The sequence below is a fragment of the Trachurus trachurus genome (genome assembly GCF_905171665.1).
Source record: "Trachurus trachurus genome assembly, chromosome: 7".
NCBI lineage: Eukaryota > Metazoa > Chordata > Actinopteri > Carangiformes > Carangidae > Trachurus > Trachurus trachurus.
Window position 1 is genome coordinate 29,716,307 of NC_139901.1, and position 22,739 is coordinate 29,739,045.

The 22,739-nt window shown below is 42.7% G+C and overlaps 2 protein-coding genes across 2 annotated transcripts in view; one reads left to right on the forward strand and one right to left on the reverse strand.

The window, feature by feature from the left end:
• Positions 1-8: 8 nt before the first annotated feature.
• gpkow (G patch domain and KOW motifs) lies at positions 9-9,501 on the reverse strand. Its single transcript, XM_083975321.1, has 11 exons — positions 9,307-9,501; positions 8,336-8,535; positions 7,709-7,854; positions 4,973-5,079; positions 3,671-3,875; positions 3,448-3,580; positions 2,167-2,362; positions 1,903-2,023; positions 1,708-1,777; positions 291-376; positions 9-191 (listed from the first exon to the last, which is right to left on the reverse strand). The coding sequence occupies exons 1-11, from the start codon at positions 9,489-9,491 to the stop codon at positions 63-65; spliced, it is 1,578 nt and encodes a 525-aa protein (XP_083831447.1). The 5' UTR covers positions 9,492-9,501; the 3' UTR covers positions 9-62.
• A 1,977-nt stretch (positions 9,502-11,478) lies between these two features.
• magixb (MAGI family member, X-linked b) overlaps positions 11,479-22,739 on the forward strand; it is a gene marked incomplete at both ends in the record, with an annotated part of 69,282 nt that continues 58,021 nt past the window's right edge. The window contains one exon of the mRNA XM_083974671.1: positions 11,479-11,561. Within this exon, the coding sequence (XP_083830797.1) occupies positions 11,479-11,561 (83 nt within the window). The remainder of the gene's footprint in view (positions 11,562-22,739) is intronic.

Consider the following 22,739-nt stretch of genomic DNA (forward strand, 5'->3'; position numbering starts at 1 on the left):
ACAAAAAAAAAAAAAAATTCAGGGAGGGACACATGGGAATGAAAAGGGACAGTACGTGTAGTTCAGTGGCCGGCCGATCCCACATAGTGACAAATGATGTCATAGTCCAGTGTGAACACTTTCTCCTCGTATCGTTCGAGCTGGACCATCGCTCTGCACTTGTTCTTGTCCCGTTGGAGAATACGACCGACCTGAACAGACAAAATGTAAAATACTGAACTGATTAGTGGCTGTTCATCATGTACACAAGCTGCAGGGATGAAGATGATGATGATGAAAACAATCCTCACCTGACCCCTGTGTTCACCCAGTACAACCATTATAGAATCGTTTTCACTTTTTGGCACGATAGTTTCCAGCATGTCCTGCTTCACATCTGTACACAAGAGGAAACACCAGGTTATTCACCTCCATTTTCTTTCCTTTTCTACAGTATAATCCATTCAGCAGACCTTTGCCAATAATACACAGGTTGTGATTGCAGATTACATCAAAATGTAAGAATGAGCAGATAAAAAAACAAACCAGACTGAACAGGTGCTCTCACAACAAATCTCATATCTAGGAATAGGACACAACACCAATGAGTGATAAAAATAGATTTGAGGCATTTGCCGAAGTTAATGGACATGAATATGCTCTATATCAGAGGAACCGTTTTCAGAAATTGAAGGGGGTGGTTTGACATTTCAGGAAATATTTGCTGTGTTTCCGACCGATGAAAAGTTTAATACCCATCATGGCTATGCAGGAGACTATAGCTACGTAGCTTAGCATAAAAAACAGTGGCAAAGGGAAGTAACAAAAAAATGGCTTGGGTTAGGGTTCACAAAGAAGAAAGGTTATGTTTTAATCTTTCCATCCAACTCCTTGCAAGAAAACAAACACATTTCTCAAAATGACAAACTCTCTAAATTCTTAAAAACCCACAATATCTGTCTACTCTTTACAACCCTCAGGGGTCCCTGGGTCCTTTTTTGGACATTATTTCAATTTTTCTTTTTTGATTTGTTGATCATTTTGGCTGTGTTACAGCTAAACATATGGATTTCTGCAAGAACCTTTTGAAATCTTACAGGTCATTTATACACTGGTTACACTTTGCACCCTTTTGGGTGAAAATGGACCATCAAAAGAACTGCTATAAAATCATATATCAATATTTTTTTCTGCTTTTTTTTGCATAAATCTCTTAAACCACTTCAGCTCTGCTCAAAACCACCAAATGTTCTTTCATTTTCTGGGATTAAAAAAACAAAACACAAAAAATATGAGATTTATTTTATAAAATGAGTAGTGGGGGGTTGGGGCATTGCTGGTTGGTTATTAGAGTCTTGGATATGTAAAAAAAAAAATTAGCACCAACACTGATTTCATTGCATTACTATTTTTTATGTGGTGTCAGATTTGACATTTTTCACCCATTGAGGACCCTAGTGGCCAAAAATGGATGCACAAAAGAACTGCTATAAAATCATCATATATCAATATTTTTGCATAAATCTTAAAAAAAAAAGCAGAAAAACTATTGATGATGATTTTATAGCAGTTCTTTTGATGCTTTCTTTATGTCGTCTAAACAGAGTGCCGTGGTCTGACAGTAACACCAGGGCTGGTCACATACTTTGCACATCACATTTCTTGTACAACTTTAATTAGAGCTACTGCAGAGAGAGAGAAGAGACTGTGATGCCACTGATGACTCACCGTCTAGCAGTCTTCCCTCTTCAGTTCGACACACACAGGTATTTGGTGTCAGGACATCCTCCACACACATCTAGAAGAAAACCCAACAGACAGATATGACAGACGGCCGCCACCAACACTTATCATGATTAACACTGTGCAGCCAAATAAACACATGGTGATCAATAAAGGTGCCATATGAGTTAGTACCGGTACCTTTGAGTTGTAGTATCTTCCCCCTTTGAAAGCTTTGTCTATAAAACGAACTTTCAAGTCTCTCTGGAGCCACGAGGGCGGAGCCGGCGGCCGCCTCGCTTCCTTCACCGGAGGCTTCTCCCTGTGGAGGGAAAAACAAGAAAGATTAAGAATAAAACTGATGTTTGCTCAAAGAGAACAAGGGGGAAAAAAGACATCAACTAAATGAATAAATTATTAAAACGTAAAATACTGGTTGATATGATTTGATGTTTTGTTTTGTACCTATCCTGACTTGATTCTCTGTGTTTCCTCTTCCGCTCGTCTCTTCCTCCGTCTCTGTCTGAAGACCTGTGCTTCACCTCGTCACCATTGCTTTGCCTCTCTTTCTCCTCCCGTCTCCGTCGCTCCTTCTCTCGCTCTTTCTCTTTCTCTTTCTCCTTCTCCTTCTCCTTTTCTTTGTGTGCTTTACTGAGGCGACCTGCACAGTGGATAAACAGCGTGTTAAGGATACTGAAATATGGACACTGTAGAGTAAAATGTCAACGGACCAGCAGAGAACCTGTTTGGTCTATAAATGATGAAAGATTTCCCTCAGTTTCATAAATATAAAGACGAGAGAAGGAGCAACTTGTATAATTGCCTAGAAAATAAGTTCAATTATTAATTAATTATCAAAGTTGTTCAAAAATGTTCTCTCCATCAGCTAATCGATTCAGCTTTCAGCCACTTCAGACTGGAAACTTCAGGCATAATCATCTTAATTACAACCTTAAAGGGATAGTTCAACATTTTGGCAAATTGGCCCATTGCCATAATCCCTATGGTCATAGCAGTACGTTTGTTACCTTTAATTGTCGGTGCAAGCTATTTGTAGAACAGCAGAGCAGAGCCGTGAGCTGCTCAGAGCTACGCTACGGAGGCTAATGGGATTTCTTGGTTTCCCTCATTAAACTCATCAAATACACAATCCAACAACTCCAAAACGCTCTGGTGGACAAGTTGTGACCTGCACATTCACCACGCTATGAGATAATAACACAACGTTACCAGACAGAGTTGTTTTAGAGGTAAATGCAGAGACTGCTTGATGAAAAACCCTGAAGTCCCTGAAGACAATGCGCATCAGCGGTTTTGCATGAATTTCCCTCTAAAACAACTCTGTCTGGTTCTGTTATTATCTCATAGCGTGTTGAATGTGCAGGTCACAACTTGTCCACCAAAGCGTTTTGGAGTTGTTGGATTGTGTATTTGATGAGTTTGATGATGGAAACCAAGAAATCTCATTAGCCTCCGTAGCGTAGCTCTGAGCAGCTCACGGCTCTGCTCCGCCGTTCTAAAAATAGCTTGCACTGACAATTAAAGGTAACAAACCTACTGCTATGACTATAGGGATTATGGCAATGGGTCAATTTGTCAAAATGTTGAACTATCCCTTTAAGTTTGTTACTGGTTGTTTCTGCTTAATAAAACAGAATCAAATTGCAATTGTCACAATACAAAAACAATCCTAAGATCTTTAACTAGAGATGTCGCCCTTTGCACTTGTTTCACAGAGTCACTCACTGAGGTCTTTGCTGTATTTGTCATATTCCTTGCGTCCGACCAGCTTGATGGCGTATTGGCTGATTGTCACCGTCTTGCTGCCGATGGCCAGCTTCACCAGGACTCGAGCGTTGTCTGCATCGATACCTTCGATCTGCAGCACAGTGAAGGAAAAACGTCAGAGAAAACACAACACAGAAAACGACAACAGTGTGTAAACAATACGTATTCAGAACTACAGTACCTTTCCGTAAAGCTCTTTATGTGCCCCCGACTCCACCAGCACGCAGCCGCCAGGACCCATCACCAGCTCCTCCTCCTTCTCCCGCTCCTCGCCCGGCTTGGGGGGCCGCTTGTGTCTGGTGGGCTCCAGGTCTTTTATCGCTGAACGATCTGCTCCGAGGCCCAAACCTTTCGGACGAAGCTGGTGTTCGATTGGCTTCACATCTCTGCAGCAAACATGGAACAGGAAACATTATTATTATTATTCAAATGATAAACAAGAGAAGGAACAAAATGTGCAGGATGTAAAACAGACTGGAGGTGGACACAACTCGAGCTGAGTGGGTGAATTTAAAACAGTAAGAAATCAATACAAAATTGAAAGATCACTTGCTTCTCTGATGGAAAGAGAACAAGAAAGTAGTTGCTGCTTTTACATATTTGCAGTTCATCATTACCAAGCAATCTGTATTTTTAACTGATTGATCATTTAGTATATAGGAAGTGTTGCAATAATCGATTGTTTTGAGAGTTTCTGGTGACGTCTTAAAAAATCTTTTACAGTCTGACGAACAAACCAAAAACAAATAAACACCTCACACTTCTGGTGTATTTCTTTGATTAAAAGACTCAAGACAGTTGATTGATTAATGGTGTTCAGAAATGGCCGTTTGCCCTGTTTGTCGCGACTCCTTCCACGAGTTTTCACAAGTTGCCGCAAGAGTTTACCCGAGTAAGGAAAACAAATTTGATTGGTCGTTATCGAGCGGGCGGGATATTCAATGTTTGGGGTGAGACCGAACTCGGTGTGTGTGTGCGTGTCTCACACGTATCGTGAAAATAAAATAAACGGTCAGAGATATTTTGGACATTACCACTGCACTGCTCGACCGTTTATTTTTGTAAAGAAATCATCACAACAAGGAAAAAGTGTTTGTTTCTGTGGCGGGGAGAGCAGGCGCTCTGCGATCGGATAGTAATGTCTTTCCAGGATGTTTCAGAGTTTGGCTATCTGAGGTGAGAGGCTACATGCAAAAACACAAAGATTATACTGTTTATACTGTAACTATATGAGTTCAGTGGTGTCTCTAAGGATTCCAGTAATGTACCATAGATATTTGATTGTTTTTTGAGTGTTTGTTGTTGTTGAAAGAATTGACCCCATGGGTTAGCGTTGTGGCTATCCCTAGCGCCGGGTAGCCCTGGTGTAACTTTTTGCTCCCCCCAACACTGGGTGACCATCAGGACAACGATTTAGGGGTCAAAAATGACCGGAATTCTCCTTTAAATCTGAAAACAACTGCAGTCCAAGTTTGTTACTTACTGCTTAAAGGTGCGTCCAATGCCCTCCTCTTTCTTCCACCCCATCCCCTTCAGCATTGCGATTCCATAAGCCGCAACAGGAACGGTCTCATAATCGGCCTCTGTGGACTGAAAAATAACAAAACAGTGATATTATATTAGGAAAAAGACATACATCTAGTGCTCAGGCAGCCAAAGAAAAACAAAAAAACCACAGTGTGCATTAAAGTAAATATGAAAAAATGAGGCGCCGGTTATGTAATCTTTTTGAGTTGTTGATACTGTTTGTGGCAACTGACAGAGAGAGGCAGTTTGTCATGTCGGTCTTACTCAGCCTTTTGGCTCCAGGCTGTCAGCCTCAGCCCGGGCTGACTAAAGTCACCAGGCAGCAGCCGTCATCAGAGCCGTGGCCCCGCTCATCTCTCTGCGCTGAAGGCTTCCCCTCCGAGGGAAGCCGGGGGTTCAACAGCTCGCAGGCCGCGCTGCATTAAAATGAGCTCCGAGGGGGCCGCAGTGACTGACTCTCGTGTCCCGACAGTCACATCCACGGTGACTGAGAGCAGATATGGGATGACAGTGACGAGGTGCGTGAGGCCTCTGATGGAAAAGTAGCGGAAAGAGAGCTGATTGGCTGCCCGCATGTCTCTGGGGAGAATATTTGATGCCTATCTGCCACCAAGGCCTTTACTGTACTGACAGTAGTTCCCCAGTACACATGCACACACGCAACACAAACTGTGAGTGTGCACACAGGGTGTTATTCCACTCAGATGACGGTCAGCACTTTCTCACACTCAAATTTCAGTCTGACTCAAAGTAGCCAGTCTACTAGACATTTTGTGCTGTCAGGCTTTTTCATATTCCCCCCCAAAATGCCTCTCTAGCAGATTATATTTTGATCTTCACATCTCGTATCATTTTACATTTGATAGAGCAAATCAACCACCAGCAGCTACTAAGTAAAAGCATTATGGTGTCGAGTCGAGAACCACATGCTGTCAGTTTAGCATTATTATTATAGATGCTGAGATGGGTTTATTTTTTCATACATTACAAACCCAGGCACTAAGACTTAGAAACTGTTGTTCCCTTAGTGATCGTCGACTGGTCACGACTCAGTGACTGATCTAATTAATCATCACACCAAGATGTTCGTTACATCTGTTCTGTCAACTCCAACTGAGACGGTGACTCACCCGATTTTCACGACACAGTATGTTTACAAGAACGCTTGATATTAAACAGTCAGTAGGTTTAGATGACACTTGAAGAAAACAAAGTATTGCCTTAATGCGTAATGTGTGTATAAAAAGTGCGTGTAAATGCGTTAGTCCGACTAATATCGGCGTGCTCCAACTCCAATTAAAGGGATAGTTCAACATTTTGGCAAATTGGCCCATTGCAATAATCGCTATAGTCATAGCAGTAGTTTCGTTACCTTTAATTGTCGGTGCAAGCTATTTTTAGAAGGGCAAAGCAGAGCCGCAAGCTGCTCAGAGCTACGCTACGGAAGCTAATAGGATTTCTTGGTTTCCCTCATCAAACTTATCAAATTACAATCCAACAACGTTTTGAGACAGAGTTGTTTTGGAGGCAAATTCATGCAAAACCGCTGATGCGCGTTGCCTTCAGGGACAGTTTTTCAGCAAGCAGTCAATGCATGTGCGCATTCTCCACAACAGGAGAGACGGCACAAAGTGGAGCAGAGAAGCCGCCCGAACCCAGCCAAGGAAAGAAAAAAAAACAACGTCAACGTCGTTGAATCAGTGCATTTCACAAAGAAAGAAAGAAAGAAAGAAAGAAAGAAAGAAAGAAAGAAAGAAAGCCCGTGGAGCGTCATTTGTATCCTATTCTAGGCCTGAACCTGGCCGAGACCAGTGGGTCTGGTTGGAGACTGTAGTTGAGAATTTACTAAGCTTAAGTTGTTAAAGCAGATATCAGCTTCACGGCCGTTTCGGCTAATGCTGCGTTCAAGGCAGGCTTTTGAAACCGTAAGTTACAGCTTCAAGTCACAACTACGACTTGGTAGCGTTCCAGGTAACCCGTAGCTCGTGTTTTTACCATCCTGTTGTCTGTGAAAGTTCCCTATAACGGCCACTCGTAACTTCCGACCCGTGAACTCGTACCAGATCGAACTGGTATGACTTCACAGGAAGGAAAAACACAAAGTACGAGTTTCTTTGAACGCACCATGAGTTAGCAGCCCCCGCCCTTGTCAGGCATCAATTGGTCCTCGTGCTACGTCACCACATTCACGCGCATCCCTTGGCTGCACACACAGCCCTTCATGCCGTTCTCTCTCCTCATTGGATAACACTTGTATCCCACAAGGAAAATTTTCTCCTCGGGTTACAGCAGAGCAGAGTGACGGAGAGACTCGTGTTTAGGCTGAAATACTTCATGTAAGTGATTGCTGACGGAAAATAGGACTATTTAGGACTTATATTAACAAAAACATTCCACTGATATCTGCTTTAATATTGAGGTTTTTACTCAGGGACAGAAAAGTCAACAGGACAGGGAGCCGTATTAACCCACTGAAACGATGCACATCGCATGAGGAGGAGGACGCCGTCAGTTATTTGGTTTTCTCTGTTGCAACGTACTGAGTGTGCTGGTTGGCTGGTGCAGTCGTTTCATCAAAGTTTCTTCCAAAACATCAGTTCAATAATGTTCCTTTCCTGATCAAACCACTGGATAAACTCACGTAACAGAGGGAATATACAGTATGTGTCTCTATGCTGGTTGTTATACTTACAGATTCAGGCCGTAGATCCACCTTCACGTGGTCTCCATCCTCAAAGCCCTCGGGCACTTTGTTTTGCATCAACAGCGGGATGGAGAGGTTCACGTTAGTTTGTGACTGGGGGCCATTCTTCCACTCGTCGAGCTGCCGCCGTGATTCTGCAGACACAAGTTAGAGAAGTGTAAAGAGCATTGATTTAAGAGGATGCAGTACACAGCTACACACACCAAACCAGTCCAGTGCTTGTCATGTACAGTTGTATGCAAAGGTTTCAGTACATTGCTCATTTTGTGGGTATTTAAAGTGAAAGTAACTATATACAGCCTTATTATTATGTATTATAATAGATCTATCCACAGGTTGCCAATTCAATTTAATCTCAGGCGGCCATAAAGGTCTTTCCATAAGCTTCAGCTTACTTATTGATTGTGAATTGAGGTCTGCTTTGGATCCTTGTCATGATTTTGACACCAGACTCTTTTCATTATTAATTTATTGACTGACATTTACATCTATATGTAGTCAAGGCCATTCTTCCTTGTATCTGTGCAATGTACCTGTGTGTTGTGGTTTTTTTGTACTTTACACTTATAAATAAACATCAACAACACAGAAATATAACCAAAACTTTCTACATACCTTCAATGAGCTCTTTGACGGCCTGGGAGTCCACAGAGTCTGCATCTTGGGTGGCTTCCTGTGGTTTTCCACCTTTCTCCTCTGTCTGGGCCGCTGCTGCTGCTGCTGCCGCTGCTGCTGGCGCTCGGTCCGGTTTGTGCCAGCGGTTCTTCTGGATCAGAGGGATGATGAGCTCCTTGGGCTTCTCAGTCGGTTTTGAACTGCAGGACAGGAAGGAGTTAGTTAGCAAGCTAGAAGCAGAACAAGATGTACTAGTTCCCAGGGCTCCAGAGACGTACTTATTCTACCAGAAGCAGGACTGTTATGAATTCTCGGCCCACTGAAAAAATGCTGACCACTTTTTTGTTTTATCTTTTTTTCTGTTACTCAAGATGTTCTTGACAATGTTTGGTGTAATACAGCCATTTTTTTTGTTTTAATTACCTACTCAATAGAGTTACTGGGTATTTTTATGTAAAATGTGTATTATCAGAAGCACAGACAAGCACAAACAGAAAATTTAGGGGCTCACACATACTGTAAATACACTTGCAAAGCAAATATTCACATTTCCTTTTCATTCATGATCCTCTCACACATTGGCCTGACACCTGTGATGACAGATTGCAGGTTCTTTGAGCTGAGTTGCCCCTTTCACATTTCACCAGTGTTAAAAACAAACAAACACACAGCAAATTTACTGGTTGCACATGTACAAGTAGATGGAAAATGTACTTGCACTGTCTGTCTAAGATTTTAGGGGCAAAATGCCTCTATTTAGGGGCAAAAATCTGAAGCCCTTCTTCCTGTGGCCAGGTAACATATACCGTACACATAATTTACATCTGCTAATACATCCATAATATTATATTTTCTACTCAGCTAACTTATATAACCCATGGATGTATTATAGATCCATGATATAACCACGGAAACGTAACAGTTACGTTTTCACTAGCTAATATGAGTTAGCATTAGCATACGAAGCTTACCTCTGTAATTCATTTCTATCGATTCCCGTTAAGAAATCTTTCTCTTCTCTCTTCGTCCCGGCGTCAACAGCCACAGGTTTAAATTTACTGACTGTTTTAGTAAAACCAAACGACACCGCGGTTGTTTTTTTCTCCCCCTGCTCCTCAGACTTTGAAGCACCCGTGTCTTCTCCGTGCGATGCCATTATTGTTTGTAACCGGACAGCGGCAGCGGAGCCGAAAGGCATTCTGGGAGTTGTAGTTTAATATCGCTAGTCTTCATCGTCTTCATTCGATTTCCTCGTCGCAAAGCACTGCAATTCCCATCATGCACTGGTGTTAAAGGTACAGTGAGCCGTTAGCAGAGTGAGGGAGAGGCTTGAACAAACCCAGACAGGCAAACATAAAAGACGGAAAACGGTATATTTTCACATAAAATGAAATAATACGTTTGTCGCAGATTTTATTCAATGACTTTACATGATGTAGATTTAATTAATTATCAAAATAGTTATGGCGAGAAGGTACTTTTATTTTATTACGGCCGATATTTGATTTTGTAACTAATCCGTCTACATTAATTAGAGAATATTCCACTTTAATTTAATTAATTTCCTTTGTGACAGTTTGCACAATGGAGCCACTCGAAAGAAAGAAAAAATAAGAACGATATTGATTTAAAGAAAGAAAGAAAGAAAGAAAGAAAGAAAGAAAGAAAGAAAGACATTTTTCTTATTCTTTGTTTGACATGGGAATATTTCTGTGGTCAGGTTGACAGGACTGTTTGCCCCATTATGAGCTGTGGTTCTTGCAATATAGTCTACAGCCCTTTTTCCCTGTAGGGCTCATTAAAGTTTTATTTGAGCCAGACTCGCAGCTTTATAACCTCCAGATCTGTTGCTGTGTCCTTGTCACATCTGGATAGTCTAAATATTGCAAATTAGGCAGAGAGAGGGGAAAGGGGGGCAAGAGAGAAAAAAAATGATGTTCAGATATCTGGTTCTCACGCCTTTAAATCCAGGTTGTAACTCGTAAGCGAAAAGTGATGCTGCTGATGCAGGTAGCAGAGATAAGGGGCGGTACTTTTAACTCTTTTTATGCCCTCCCCTATTGTGCTTACTGTAACTTCCCAAGGTAAAAAAAAAAAAAAAAAACCCTTCACGTTTGCCTTTTTATCGGCCTGTGTGACTTGAAAAGTGCCTTCAGGAGCAGCAACAGCACTTACTTTACCTCAGCCTCCTATCTCATCTATAATCGTCTGCAATTGACGCTCGGTCGGTGTCCGGTGGGTGAAAGCGTCTCGCCTGCGGTTCAATGACACCTCATCCCCGGTCAAATTGATGTCAGCGACGTTTGTCTGTCTCTCTGCCTGTCTTTTGGTGTAGATAACAACACAACATCCACATTTTTGCATCCGTGAGTGAATGAACCTGATGATGATGTGACCAAACGGAGAGACTATTGGGGACTGGAGGATTTAACGCGGAGGAGAAAAGCGAAACCAAACAAAAAGAAATGACGGTAAGAAGAAGAAATTCAAACCAAAAAGTGCAGGAATTAATATTATTCAATATGCAAAAGAGACTTGAGTGTGTGCGTGCACAAGTTAACACGTGCACGTTTTGGACCATGACGTTTTTTTTCTTTCTCTCTCTCTCTTTCTCTCTCTCGTCCTCCACGTTGCATCGCCTATAGCAGTGCAGCAGCTGCTAAATTTATAAGCGGCCGCTGTCAGATTTGCCTGATGGTGTGTGTGTGTGTGTGTGTGTGTGTGTGTGTGTGTGTGTGTGTGTGTGTGTGTGTGTGTGTGTGTGTGTGTGTGTGTGTGTGTGTGTGTGTGTGTGTGTGTCTGTGAGTGTGAGTGTGTGTGTTCCTCTCTCCCTCTCTCTCCCTCTCTCTATCTCTATCTCCCCCCTCTACAAGATCGCCACGGCTCTCAGAGCATCACTAGAGTCCAAATATCCCGTCAGCCGTGCGCATCGTCTCTGACTTTCTTTGGGATAGGCTACGGTGCAGCCACATCATCATCTCTCTCCATCCCTGAATCCCCACGCTGCTTTTTTATTTTTTATTTTTTTTATATTTCAATCACACATCAGACGGCTGTTGCTTTTTTTTTCTAAAAAACCCAAACTAGTCGTAGGCTATTATTTATTCTAAGTGCAGGTTTATTATTCAACCTCAGTCGGGTCAATGTATATAGACGCGTTCAAACGGATCCTCTTTGAAAGGCTGAACTGCTTGAAAAGAATGTGTGTGTGTCAGCGCCAGGGCAGGTCAGTATATTTTTCCCTAAATATGTGAAATCTGAGAACGTGTTGTGTGTGTGTAACCTAAGAGTGTGGTGTGTGTGTGAGAGAGAGAGAAAGAGAGGGAGGGAGTGTGTGTGCATGTAAACTAGTCAGCCAGCCGGTGTAAGAGTGTAAGAGAGAGTGAATAATGAGGGTTTGTGATGATGGTGGCAGATATTTGGGATAGGAGTGGGAAGTTTAGCTCCTGCAACAGCAAGTGTGTGCAATGTGCATGCATGTGTATGTATATAAACCAGTGTTTTTCAACCTTGGGGTCGAGACCCCACTTGGGGTCGCCTGGAATTCAAATGGGGTCGCCTGAAATGTCTAATGATTGATAAAAACAAAACAAAAAATTACAAAACTAATTATTATTCTTTTTAAAATTATGATTAAAAACACCACATATAATCTTAAACAGCTTTATTCTATACTTTCACTTTCTCAAGTATAAATCGAGTTCAAATAAAATGCAGCATAGAAAAATACCTGAGCTGATGCATGATTGACGGCCACGGGGTCATGAGCCAAAAAAGGTTGGGAACCACTGATATAAACTCATGATTAGACGTGAAAAGTTTGTTGTAAATGCACAATGCTGTTTGTTTCTTTTCCACTTTTCTAATCTCCTGCTCCATAAATTGTCTTAATGAAAATGTAATCAGGAGCCCATGTCCACAGCACCTGTGCCCATTTAACCATGAGAAACAACAGACCGACTTGCATAACGTGTACTGTAACTGACAGCCCAGGTGTGTGCGTGCATGAATGTGTGTGTGTAGCATATACTGACTGTGCAGGAGTGCTTCGCAGCTGAGTATGTGTTTGTTTAGGGTGTGTCCCTGCTTGTGCTTGATACAGTGGAGCTTGTACAGAAGTGATGGATGTGTGACCCTGACTTAACAGCGTGCACTGGTCTGGGCTGTGCAGAGCAGTCAAGGTTATGCTGTTGTTACTATGAATCATTGATTTGCTGGAAGAGAAGAGGAGACATGTGGTGGTGGTGGTGATGGTGATGGTGATGGTACGACTGTCGCCTCATGCTCTCATTCTGTTTGTTTTTCCTCCAGTCTCACCCCGGAGCCCCTCGCACCTGTTTTGCACTATAACTAAGAACGGCCCTCAGCTTTTTATTCCGCATGTGTCCTGCTTTGATTCCAACTCTCAGCTCAAAATGAAACTGCAGCCAGTATAAGTGGAAATGCATGTCTATACAAACTAACACGACTCCGCTCTCTCACAAGAGCAGAGGATGGAAAGAAGTGCAGGAGCGTTTCTCTCTCCTTCTCTCTCTCTCTCTGTCCGTCGTAGTAATAATGCACGTCGTCGTTGTCGACTCGTCTGGGAGTTGTTGATTGTCTAATTATGTACCTCCTGTGTCCTTCGGCATCATGCATATTCATGCTGCTGTTTTAAGGTGCGATGAAAACAAAAGTGTGCATGTGTGTGTGTCTGTGTGTGTGTGGGCTGTGTTACACTGTGAGTGTGCATGTGTGAGGCAGTTTACCCTTGACAGGGCAACAGGGCTAACACAGGCACATTCTCCCATCTGTGGTCCAAACCTTTGCTCCCAGCCACTGCATTTGGATTCTGCAGTTGTAGCCGGCTCTATTCTTAGTTCTCCAACAGTTCATGTGGAGTCTGATATGAATTTCCAACAACCACAACAACAACAATAATAACACTCCCATGCTGGGTTGGAGGCGCCTATCGCTCACCTGGTACTGTATGTACATACATATACAGCTGAGATTCAGTTTGGATCAGATAAGCCCCCTGTTAAGTGGTTAGACTCTGACTTAAGGTGGCGAATCAATAACTAATCAATGCTCGTGTGTGGATTTACGATTTACACACAGTGCCATATTTGAAATGTCAAGAAGGCAATGAATCCGTGCATCCTTGAGTCAGATCTGGAGTTGGACAACTGGGATCAATATCAGGTGGTGAGACAGGCAAGGCGAGGGTCACCTTCACCCATCCCTACTGAATCAGCAGTATCTCTCTTACGCTCTCTCTCTCTCTCTCTCTCTCTCTCTCTCTCTCTCTCTCTCTCTCTCTCTCTCTCTCTCACACACACACACACACACACACACATACAGACACACACTTGGAAGCCTGCTTAGGTTACCAAACTGCGACCTCACAAAAATGCTCATTATAGTGAACTGAGCAGCCCCGCCCTCTCCTCCTGAATAATTCATGTTGTTATTATGACTTCAGCCACTCTTTCATAAGGTTACAGGTAGGGGTGTGACGATTATAGATCTTCTTGGTACGAATATAATCACGGTATTACGATTATCACAATTATTTTTGCATTAATTACACTATTAATGTATATAATTACATTACTAGTTATTTACACAAAATATTTTAAGTATCTGTGACCAATTATTAATCCCCCGGGGGAAGTGTTTGAAATATTCAAGTCATTAATTGTCCTCTATACCAAATGTTTATGTTTATTTTAATCTTTTTTTTTTTTTTAATTACAAATGACACTCTAGCATTTAAACTCCTACCAGTTCAATGTTACGTTAGGTAAATGGACCAGTATCTGTGCTTTTACCTTTACTTTGGCGCCACATCTGCCGATACAGTTCAGACTTAATCTTTTTTTTTGGAAAGTGAGGGTATTTAGGAATCTTTACGATCAATTAATTGTGGCGTTTAATACCGCGATTAATTGTGAAAACAAGTAATTGTGACATCCCTAGTTACAGAGCTCCCTGTCGATTCACTGTTGATTTCTACTGTTTCTATTCAACCCCACCACCCCCCCACCTCCTCCTCCCACCCCCCACCGCTTTTACAGCAGCTGTTTTCTGTATCATCCGCTCTTAATTTGCCTAATTTCTTCCCTCCGTCTTTCTTCTCTCTAACCGATCACCACCAACGCCGCCAACACTGAGGAGCTGATCTGCTCTGTTTAATTAAACTGCTCTCCCCTCCTGATGAGAGCTCATCTCTAATCGCAGCGAGGCGTCGTGATGCGTCCGGGTGAAGAGACGACCTGTTGTCACCGTGTGGTGGTGTTCCTCAGAGGAGCAGGAGTGTACACAACATTAGTGTGCCCCCGTCTCCCGGGCCCCCCCAGCCCCCCCGGTCCCCCCCGCCTTGACCTTGATCCTGTGACGTTAAAGATACAGTTTCACCGAAGGGAACATCACAGAGCTGGTGTTATCCCGTGTCTGTCTGTGTGTGTGTTTGTGGGTGTCATTCCAGTGCTCAACAATGTTGTAATCTTACACTAAGTCATGGGTGCAGATCCCGGGGGGACGGGGAGGACATTGCCCCCCCCCAATTTCTGAAAAACATGAATTGTCCGGTCCCCCCCAATAAAAATACCCTAGATTATTCAAAATTGAACAAATGTATTTTCAGATTTCACATTCTTCACATTTTAGATTCACATCTAAAAAGAAATGATTGAAATGGTGGAACAAATAATGTTTGACAAATATATTTCTGACTCCACATCCCATCTCTGGTCTCCTCCACTACGATGCAAATGAATGGGTAGTTTCTTCTTACACAGACACTGATGACATCAGCAGACTTTAAAGAAACAACCCCCTCAATCTTAGGGCTTCATATTTTGATATTCATCCATATCATTTAATCTTGCATAAAGTTCCATACACTGGGAGAAAAGGAAGATGGTGAAAAGAACTGGGTATCTGGGAAGGTCGGAGGAGGCTAAAGATAAGAACTTGAGTAGACGCCCGAGACCCTTAAAATTATGATTTATTAACACTTAAGTAAGCAGTGATTCGCAATGTTGGCTGTTTGGGACAAATGAACAAGAAAGGTAACCATAATAAATGATTCCCTGTGCAGTACTTTTTGAATGATATGGCCTCTACCAAGTTGTGATTTATGGTGGCATGGTATGAGTTGTATACGAGTAAAAAATCTGAAAGATTGCACCCCTGTCTGTGTGTGTGTGTGTGTGTGTGTGTGTGTTTGTGGGTGTTTGTGGGTGTCATTCCAGTGCTCAACAATGTTGTAATCTTACACTAAGTCCCTTTGGACGCAGGCAACACAAGAGCAGCTTTAATAAAATCACACAATGGAATAGATTTTGGATTTATGGATGGAGTGCAGGTCAGGAGAAGAATAGTGAATGTGCTGAGTCCCACTACTTGTATTCTTATCAGCTTGTTCATGTATTGAGTGTGTAAGTGAGAGTAATGTGTCTGGGCCAAGTGTGTGTGTCTGTATGTGTGTGTGTGACGGAGAGAGATATTTTGTGTTTTTGCAACTGCACAAGCATTTAATCTTTTATTTTTAAATCTGTCACTGTTGTCTGTTTTGTGTTGAGCACTCCCGTGCCCTAGATTCAAAAGTGAGTGAGCATCAGGGAGCTTTAGTACACCCCCATGTTGCTCGCACAGTTTGGTGTAACAGTTCGGAGGGAGAGGTCAGACACACACACACACACACACACACACATATATACAGACACACACATCAGATAAGACGATGGAGCCGGAGCTGATGGAGTCGGAGCTGGGAGGAGAAGAGGAGGCTCCCGGTGCGTTTTCCGTCTGCCTGCCAGTGCCACTCCACCAGAATATTGGTTCAGTTGAATTTAAGGTCACTGGTTATTTAAGATGCCTCAGTTGGCTGACCTCCAACGCCACCCATGGGAGGATGCTGTAAGATTAGGAGCAATGTGCTCCAATGCGCTACAGGTTAGAGTGGAGGAGATGAGCGCGGCGTGTGGGATGGCTTCAACCGGCGGAAACTTTAATTTCCTGTTACGTTCCATGTTATTATTATTATTATGTACGTATGTTGTCACGTCATTGGTGGAAATTTAGCTTTGATTTAAACTGCATTGCTGCTGCATTAGAAATCAATGTTGCATAATGTGGGGCGGAAACTATTAGCCAATTAATCAATTAGTTGTTTTACATATTGAATTGTAGGTGTGAATGATGAGCTGTGACAATTCGCCATTTTCCTTTGTGTTATGTAAGAGTAGATAGAAAACCTTGCGGCTTTACATTGTTGTGGCCCAAACAAGACAAATGAAAACGTCATCTTCAACTTTAGGAAATGGTTTTGTGCATTTTTCCCATGAACCAAACCAATCATCAGATCAACTGATAATGAAAACTAATTGTTAGCTGCAGCCTCAGTTAGTCAACACTAATTTTTGAAAGTCTCAATAAATATGTCTTATTTAGAGCTGCTATGACGGATTATTTAAATTAGCAATTAGATTTTTTAAATGAAGTGATTTTGGACAAATGGAAAATCTAGCCACAATTAGTTTCTCGAAATGAAGACATAATCCCGGTGCTTGTTTCGTTTGACCCATCGACCAAAACCTCACTCGATTTGTCAATTGGCGAGGAAAATAATGAGTATCTGCTTTGCAAATCAATTAATCATTCAGTCCTTTTCAGGTAAAACAGCTGCAGCTGCTCAAACATCAGGATTTGTTACGTGTGTTTGAGTTTTGGAGACTTGACTGGACAAAACAAAACTTTGCCTGGAGAAATTCTAATAATTATAAATATTACATATATATATATATTATATCAAGTGCCTCCAGCTGTTTGCCACTGTGAAGTGATGATTTCTTGGTTGAAGAACCAAATCACTGCAGCAACAGCACATGCGTAAAATACCAAATAAACTTACATAAATTCATAGAGCATTCCAGCTGAGCTAATTGAACGGGCTAATTTCATTATCGTGGGTCTCAATTAGAGCAGAAACAGAATATGTAACAACGACAGAGCATGTGAGAATGGCTCCACCAACAAGGCCTCAACCCGACAGGAGCTTTTTGTGAGAGTGAAGTGCAGGAAAGCTGCTCAGCGACGTGAAAACTCACAGCCTGGCAATCAGATCATCGGAGGTAGATTAGAGCGACATCTGAAGGTAAAAAGAAAAAAAAAAGCTGATTGTGTTAAAAGTTTCCTCGTCTTTGTAGAAGTTTAACAAACTCTGCCGTGGTCAAAGCCGATTATGTCAGGGAGCGATCTACCAGCTGAGATGAGCTTTGATGAGGATGAGGCCCGGCATCTAGATAGACATCAGGAACATGGGGGAGAATCACGAGAGCTGACAGTCACTGCTTTCCTTCACCGTCACCACAGAGCCTCACTGGCTCGCTCACGTTATTGATACAGGAGGAAAGTTAAAGCTCCAGTGTGTAACTTACTTGGCTTTTTATTAGCAAAAATCAAATATTGCTTTCATAAATACGTATTTCACTGAAGTGGAATCACACCCACATACAAATGAAAGCTTTCTTGTACCTTAGAATGAGTTGTTACAAGTCGTTACAAATACATAAGTGGCGATCGACGCACCGAACCGAGGCGGCCATGTTGCATCACCATTTTTTTACGTTGAGTGGCAGCGTGACCGTAGGTAACCACGGAAACTCAGCGGAGCGCCTGTTAAAACTGTCACCACTGTGTAGTGTGAGGAAGGACGGAGGCACTGGTGTTGCATTCAGGTGCAGTCAGGCAGACGGCCGTCGGCAAACCAACCGGATGTAATTTTACTCCACCAGAGAAAGACGGTAAAACGTGGGTCAGGTAAACAATACCACATCACCATGACAACATATTGTCACGCCTGTACTGTTTTGCCTCGTGCTGGCGGACCACTTGTTTACATAGACGCTTGTTTATCCTGTTACATGCAGCGTCTGTTGTCTGTCTGACGTCTGCCCGATTTCACGTGAATGCAACATCAAGAATACGTTCCGATATGCAACAGCACCGCTAGATGATACCTTTAAAGTAGGCGTTGACGCTGCCAAGTTGAAGTTTAAAGTCATGGCTAACAGTTGTTTTGGTCAGTGAAATTTCGTTTAAGTGGCGTTTAAAGTGGAAGTGTGTGAGTGTGAGTGCATGGAGGACCTCAACCTGCTGCATAAATCTGTCGAGACAAGCTGTTGCTGTTTTCGCAGCCTTGCCAGAGCTGCTTTTTACACGGCAATTCAATTATTCACTTGTCTTAATTGATGTGTTTGGCTTACACCCTTTCTCCTGAAGGTCTTTCAGGACTCTCTCCAGTACAATGTCAAGTACCGTCCCCTCTTGTCCTTGATTCGTTTGCTTCAAGCTGACTTTGAATTATTAAGCTTTGTGGCAAAGCTCATCTGTGTAACTTTAATAAATTAATACCCTGAAGAGCCAACCTGAAATAACTGCTTACTTAATTTGTCCTGTAATAAAGACATTTCGCTCATGACTCTGAGCTGCCAGCAGTAAAATGGCCCCAGCCCTTTTTATACTAATCACTGGGAAGAATTTAATTGCACAGGACCTGAACTCTCTGCTACACCGTAAGGTATTAATAAGCTGGGATGTAGGTTTGTTAAGATAATGCTTAAATTGAAGTTTGAGTCTCTTTGGGAGGAAGAAAACGAATCATTGTGGTTAATTAACTAATAATAATGGATTTTCACTGGATAACAGAAGTGTGAGCACTCATGCAATTTGGGCAAAAAGCCATATTTCAAAGAGAACGCACTGAGGGGCGCAGCTGTTTATACTGTACACCGACTCATAATGGCCTCGAGCATATGCTTTATGCTTTCTGAATAAACAGATTCGACGAGGGAATGAAAAAATTACCTCTAAGAATAGACTCCCAAGTCCAGAGGATGTGTGTTTTGCCATTGACAGATTGCTGTGGTTTGAAATTACACTGGAGGGCCAGGGCTGCAAGTCGTAGAGATCCTGAGCAGGTCGCTGGTGGAGAGGAAGTCAGTGAAACTGGATCTGTATCGGTCAGCTCTTTCCTGACCTTAAGGTCAGAAATCTCAATAGAGCAGTCTTTTTATAGGGTAAGATATCCTTGAATCTGTATATTGTGTCCTCCTCTCTCTGCACAACAGTTAGTCAGGAGTGATATAGTGTTTCTACATGTACATGTCGGACAGCGTCAGTCCGTCCAGGCTGCTCGTTCATGGTCGCCATATGAATTCAGATATCTTTCATCATCCTCTGGATTTTCTTAAGCCAAGATGAGTGAAAAAAAATCCCATCAGTCTCATGTTCTGTTTTCATTGATGAAATTAGATGATGCAAACACCAAACGAATACACTGAACATATACCTGCACACACATCATCATTGTTAGCATGTTAGCACACCTCACCGTCACATATCGTCATTTTAAAGTAAAAAGAAAAAGCACTCTGTGGCAGCTTAAACACTAAATTCATTGTATATGACTGGTTGCCTCATATAATCCACTGAATTACACATTATATAATTCCCCCCCTCGTGCCTTAATGGCAAGGCAGCCCAGCCCTGTGTTTGTAGTGGACACAGTAAATGGAGAGTGCAGGGCCGGTTTGTAGCATCAACACCAACAGCAGAGCGAGACCAAAGCGGTGTCAGGGTGTGTGCGTCTGCAGCGGGACGAGTCCGGGCTTCAGCGGACCTGACAGGCTGTGGCTCATTAAACCCCCATCAGACACACGAGGTCAAGACAACAGCTACGGCTCCAACAAAAACACTCTGCCGCCCTCCACGAGTATGATAATGTAGTGTAGGCCTGCGCTGCGCACAATGCAACTGTGTAGGATAATACCCTCAGATCTATCAGTCGTTTTATTTTTAGCGTTTTAATCATTACTTCTCAGAAGTTCAGAGAAATCTTCAGATAAAGCATGAAGAGTCTAGGGGCTTATAGAATTATGATTGTAGATTGATGCACAAAGGAATATGCTGTGTATGATTAAATGGGGGGAAAAGTACTTTTGTTTTTTATTCTCCTCTCACGACACACTTAATGCATGTTGTATTACTGTGTTTACTGTGTGGGTGGATGGATGGCTGGCTGGTTGGGTTTGGGGAAGCAGGTCGACAATGTGGCTGCAGAAGGTTTCACAGTGGGGTAGAGCGAGATGAGCTGGGGGCAACACTGCTTTGGCAAGGTTGAAGCGATTAGCATAATTTCAGGTTGAAACGCGGAGGTGTAAATGTCACTTATTTGATCGCATTTACTCGAATGCGGTAGAGCTACACTTGACAGCTGGTGGGTTGTTGTTTTTTTTTCGTTTTTAAATCAGGGCTGAAATGAAATGCAAGTCATGGACTTCAATGTTGTGGCAAACCGACTCGACGGTTTTCCAAAAAAAATCTGACTCATGTTATGTTGCCTGAGCTGAAATCCTGCAAGGTCAAGCAATGAGTGTAATGCCAACCACAGGCTCCACATGGTGCCTTTCTGCCTCTATCCAACAGCATGGGAGAAAACAAGCACAATCCACCAGTATTTCAGTTTATTCCCACCCTATTTCTCAATTTATATTTCAGTATATCCACTCCATACTGTCCTCTTCCTTCATTTGTCCATTTCTGTACATTAAAAAAACCCACCAGGGACCTCCCTCGACCCCTCTTTTGGCTGGCTGGTCAGCAAGAGAGAGGATATAGAGGAAGAAGAAGATCTCTGTCAGATCTGCCAGTCGAGTGACCAGTCAAGTGGAAGGGATTACTTACATCCTGTCCTTCTCTCACACTTTAAAGCGGTCTCATTAGGGCTGCCGGGGCCAAAGGATTCAGGGTGCTCCCGAAAGGGCTGGCCTGGCGCTGAGGGAAAGCCCCGGGCGACGTGTTATCCCCATCCAGCCCAGGGTTATCATAGTCGCACAGTTACTTAAGAGGATTGCATTGTGATGTGTAATTGCTAATCTCCTGACCACAATGGAAGTGGAGATCAGCATTGTAATGTCCATTCATTCCAAGTATTTGAGCTCGTCTGTATCAGCGTAGGAGGTGTTGACACAGGACGTTACCAGGAACAGTTTGACATTTTGGGAAACGCATCCGTTAGCTTTCATAAAGGGGTGACACTGTTATCTATGAAGATTAGGCCGAGGCCAAGAGGAGTGAGTTAGCTTAGCTTAGCTTAGTTTAGCTTCTAGCCTGGCTACAGTACATACACAGGTTATGAAATCTGCAAAAACTAGCACATTTTACTGGCGCAAAGTTGTGCTATTGCTTCATAGTTGTTTAAAGGATAGTTCAACATTTTGGCAAATTGGCCCATTGCCATAATCCCTATAGTTTTAGCACTAGGATCATTACCTTTAATTGTTGGTGCAAGCTATTTTTAGAACGGCGGAGCAGAGCCGTGAGCTGCTCAGAGCTACGCTACGGAGGCTCATGGGATTTCTTGGTTTCCCTCATCAAACTCATCAAATACACAATCCAACAACTCCACAACGCTCTGGTGGACAAGTTGTCACCTGCACATTCACCACGCTATGAGATAATAACACAACGTTACCAGACAGAGTTGTTTTAGAGGCAAATGCAGAGACTGCTTGATGAAAAACTGCCTCCTAACGGGAGGAAAACTGTCTCGTAACGTTCAGTTATTATCTCATAGCGTGGTGAATGTGCAGGTCACATCTTGTCCACCAGAGCGTTGTGGAGTTGTTGGATTGTGTATTTGATGAGTTTGATGAGGGAAACCAAGAAATCCCATTAGCCTCTGTAGCGTAGCTCTGAGCAGCTTGCGGCTCTGCTCCGCCCGTTCAAATGTATTTCCCGAAATGTTTAAATATTCATGAAATAATGAGTTTCTTTCTACTTTGTGTTTGTCAATGCGATTGTGTTACTTTGTCTTGTGTGTCTGTCTCTGTTGCCGTGTGCAAAGGTGACAGAACTGCTCTGATAATGTCAGAGCTACATTGACCGCTCTCTCCGGACATCACTGCTGTCACATCACGGACGTCTCAAATGTGTCAGCTACATCTTCAGCCCACACACACACACACAGACACACACATACATACACAACGCAGCTGCTCACCAGGAAGCATGGTGCAGAAGAACATTATTTTCAGACCAGCTTTGCCGTGAGGCGTCTCACCTTTTCGTCCACACACAACACACAGAGAGCACAGACAATAGCAGAATCTGTCCAGTGCAATACGTTGTCCGAACAAACAGGGTAATTAGTCACTGTCCAGAGAAATCTATAAAAATCTATTTTCCTGTGAAAGCGTCATGCATCTCTGTAGATATAGAAAATGACTCTGTTGTGCAGCTGCTGCAGCTACAGGTTCTCAGATTGCATGTCAAAAAAATCCATGTGCGTTCATTGACCCGTACCTTTATCGAACACAAACTAGATTTTCCCATGTGACGGAGGATGTGGTGGAAT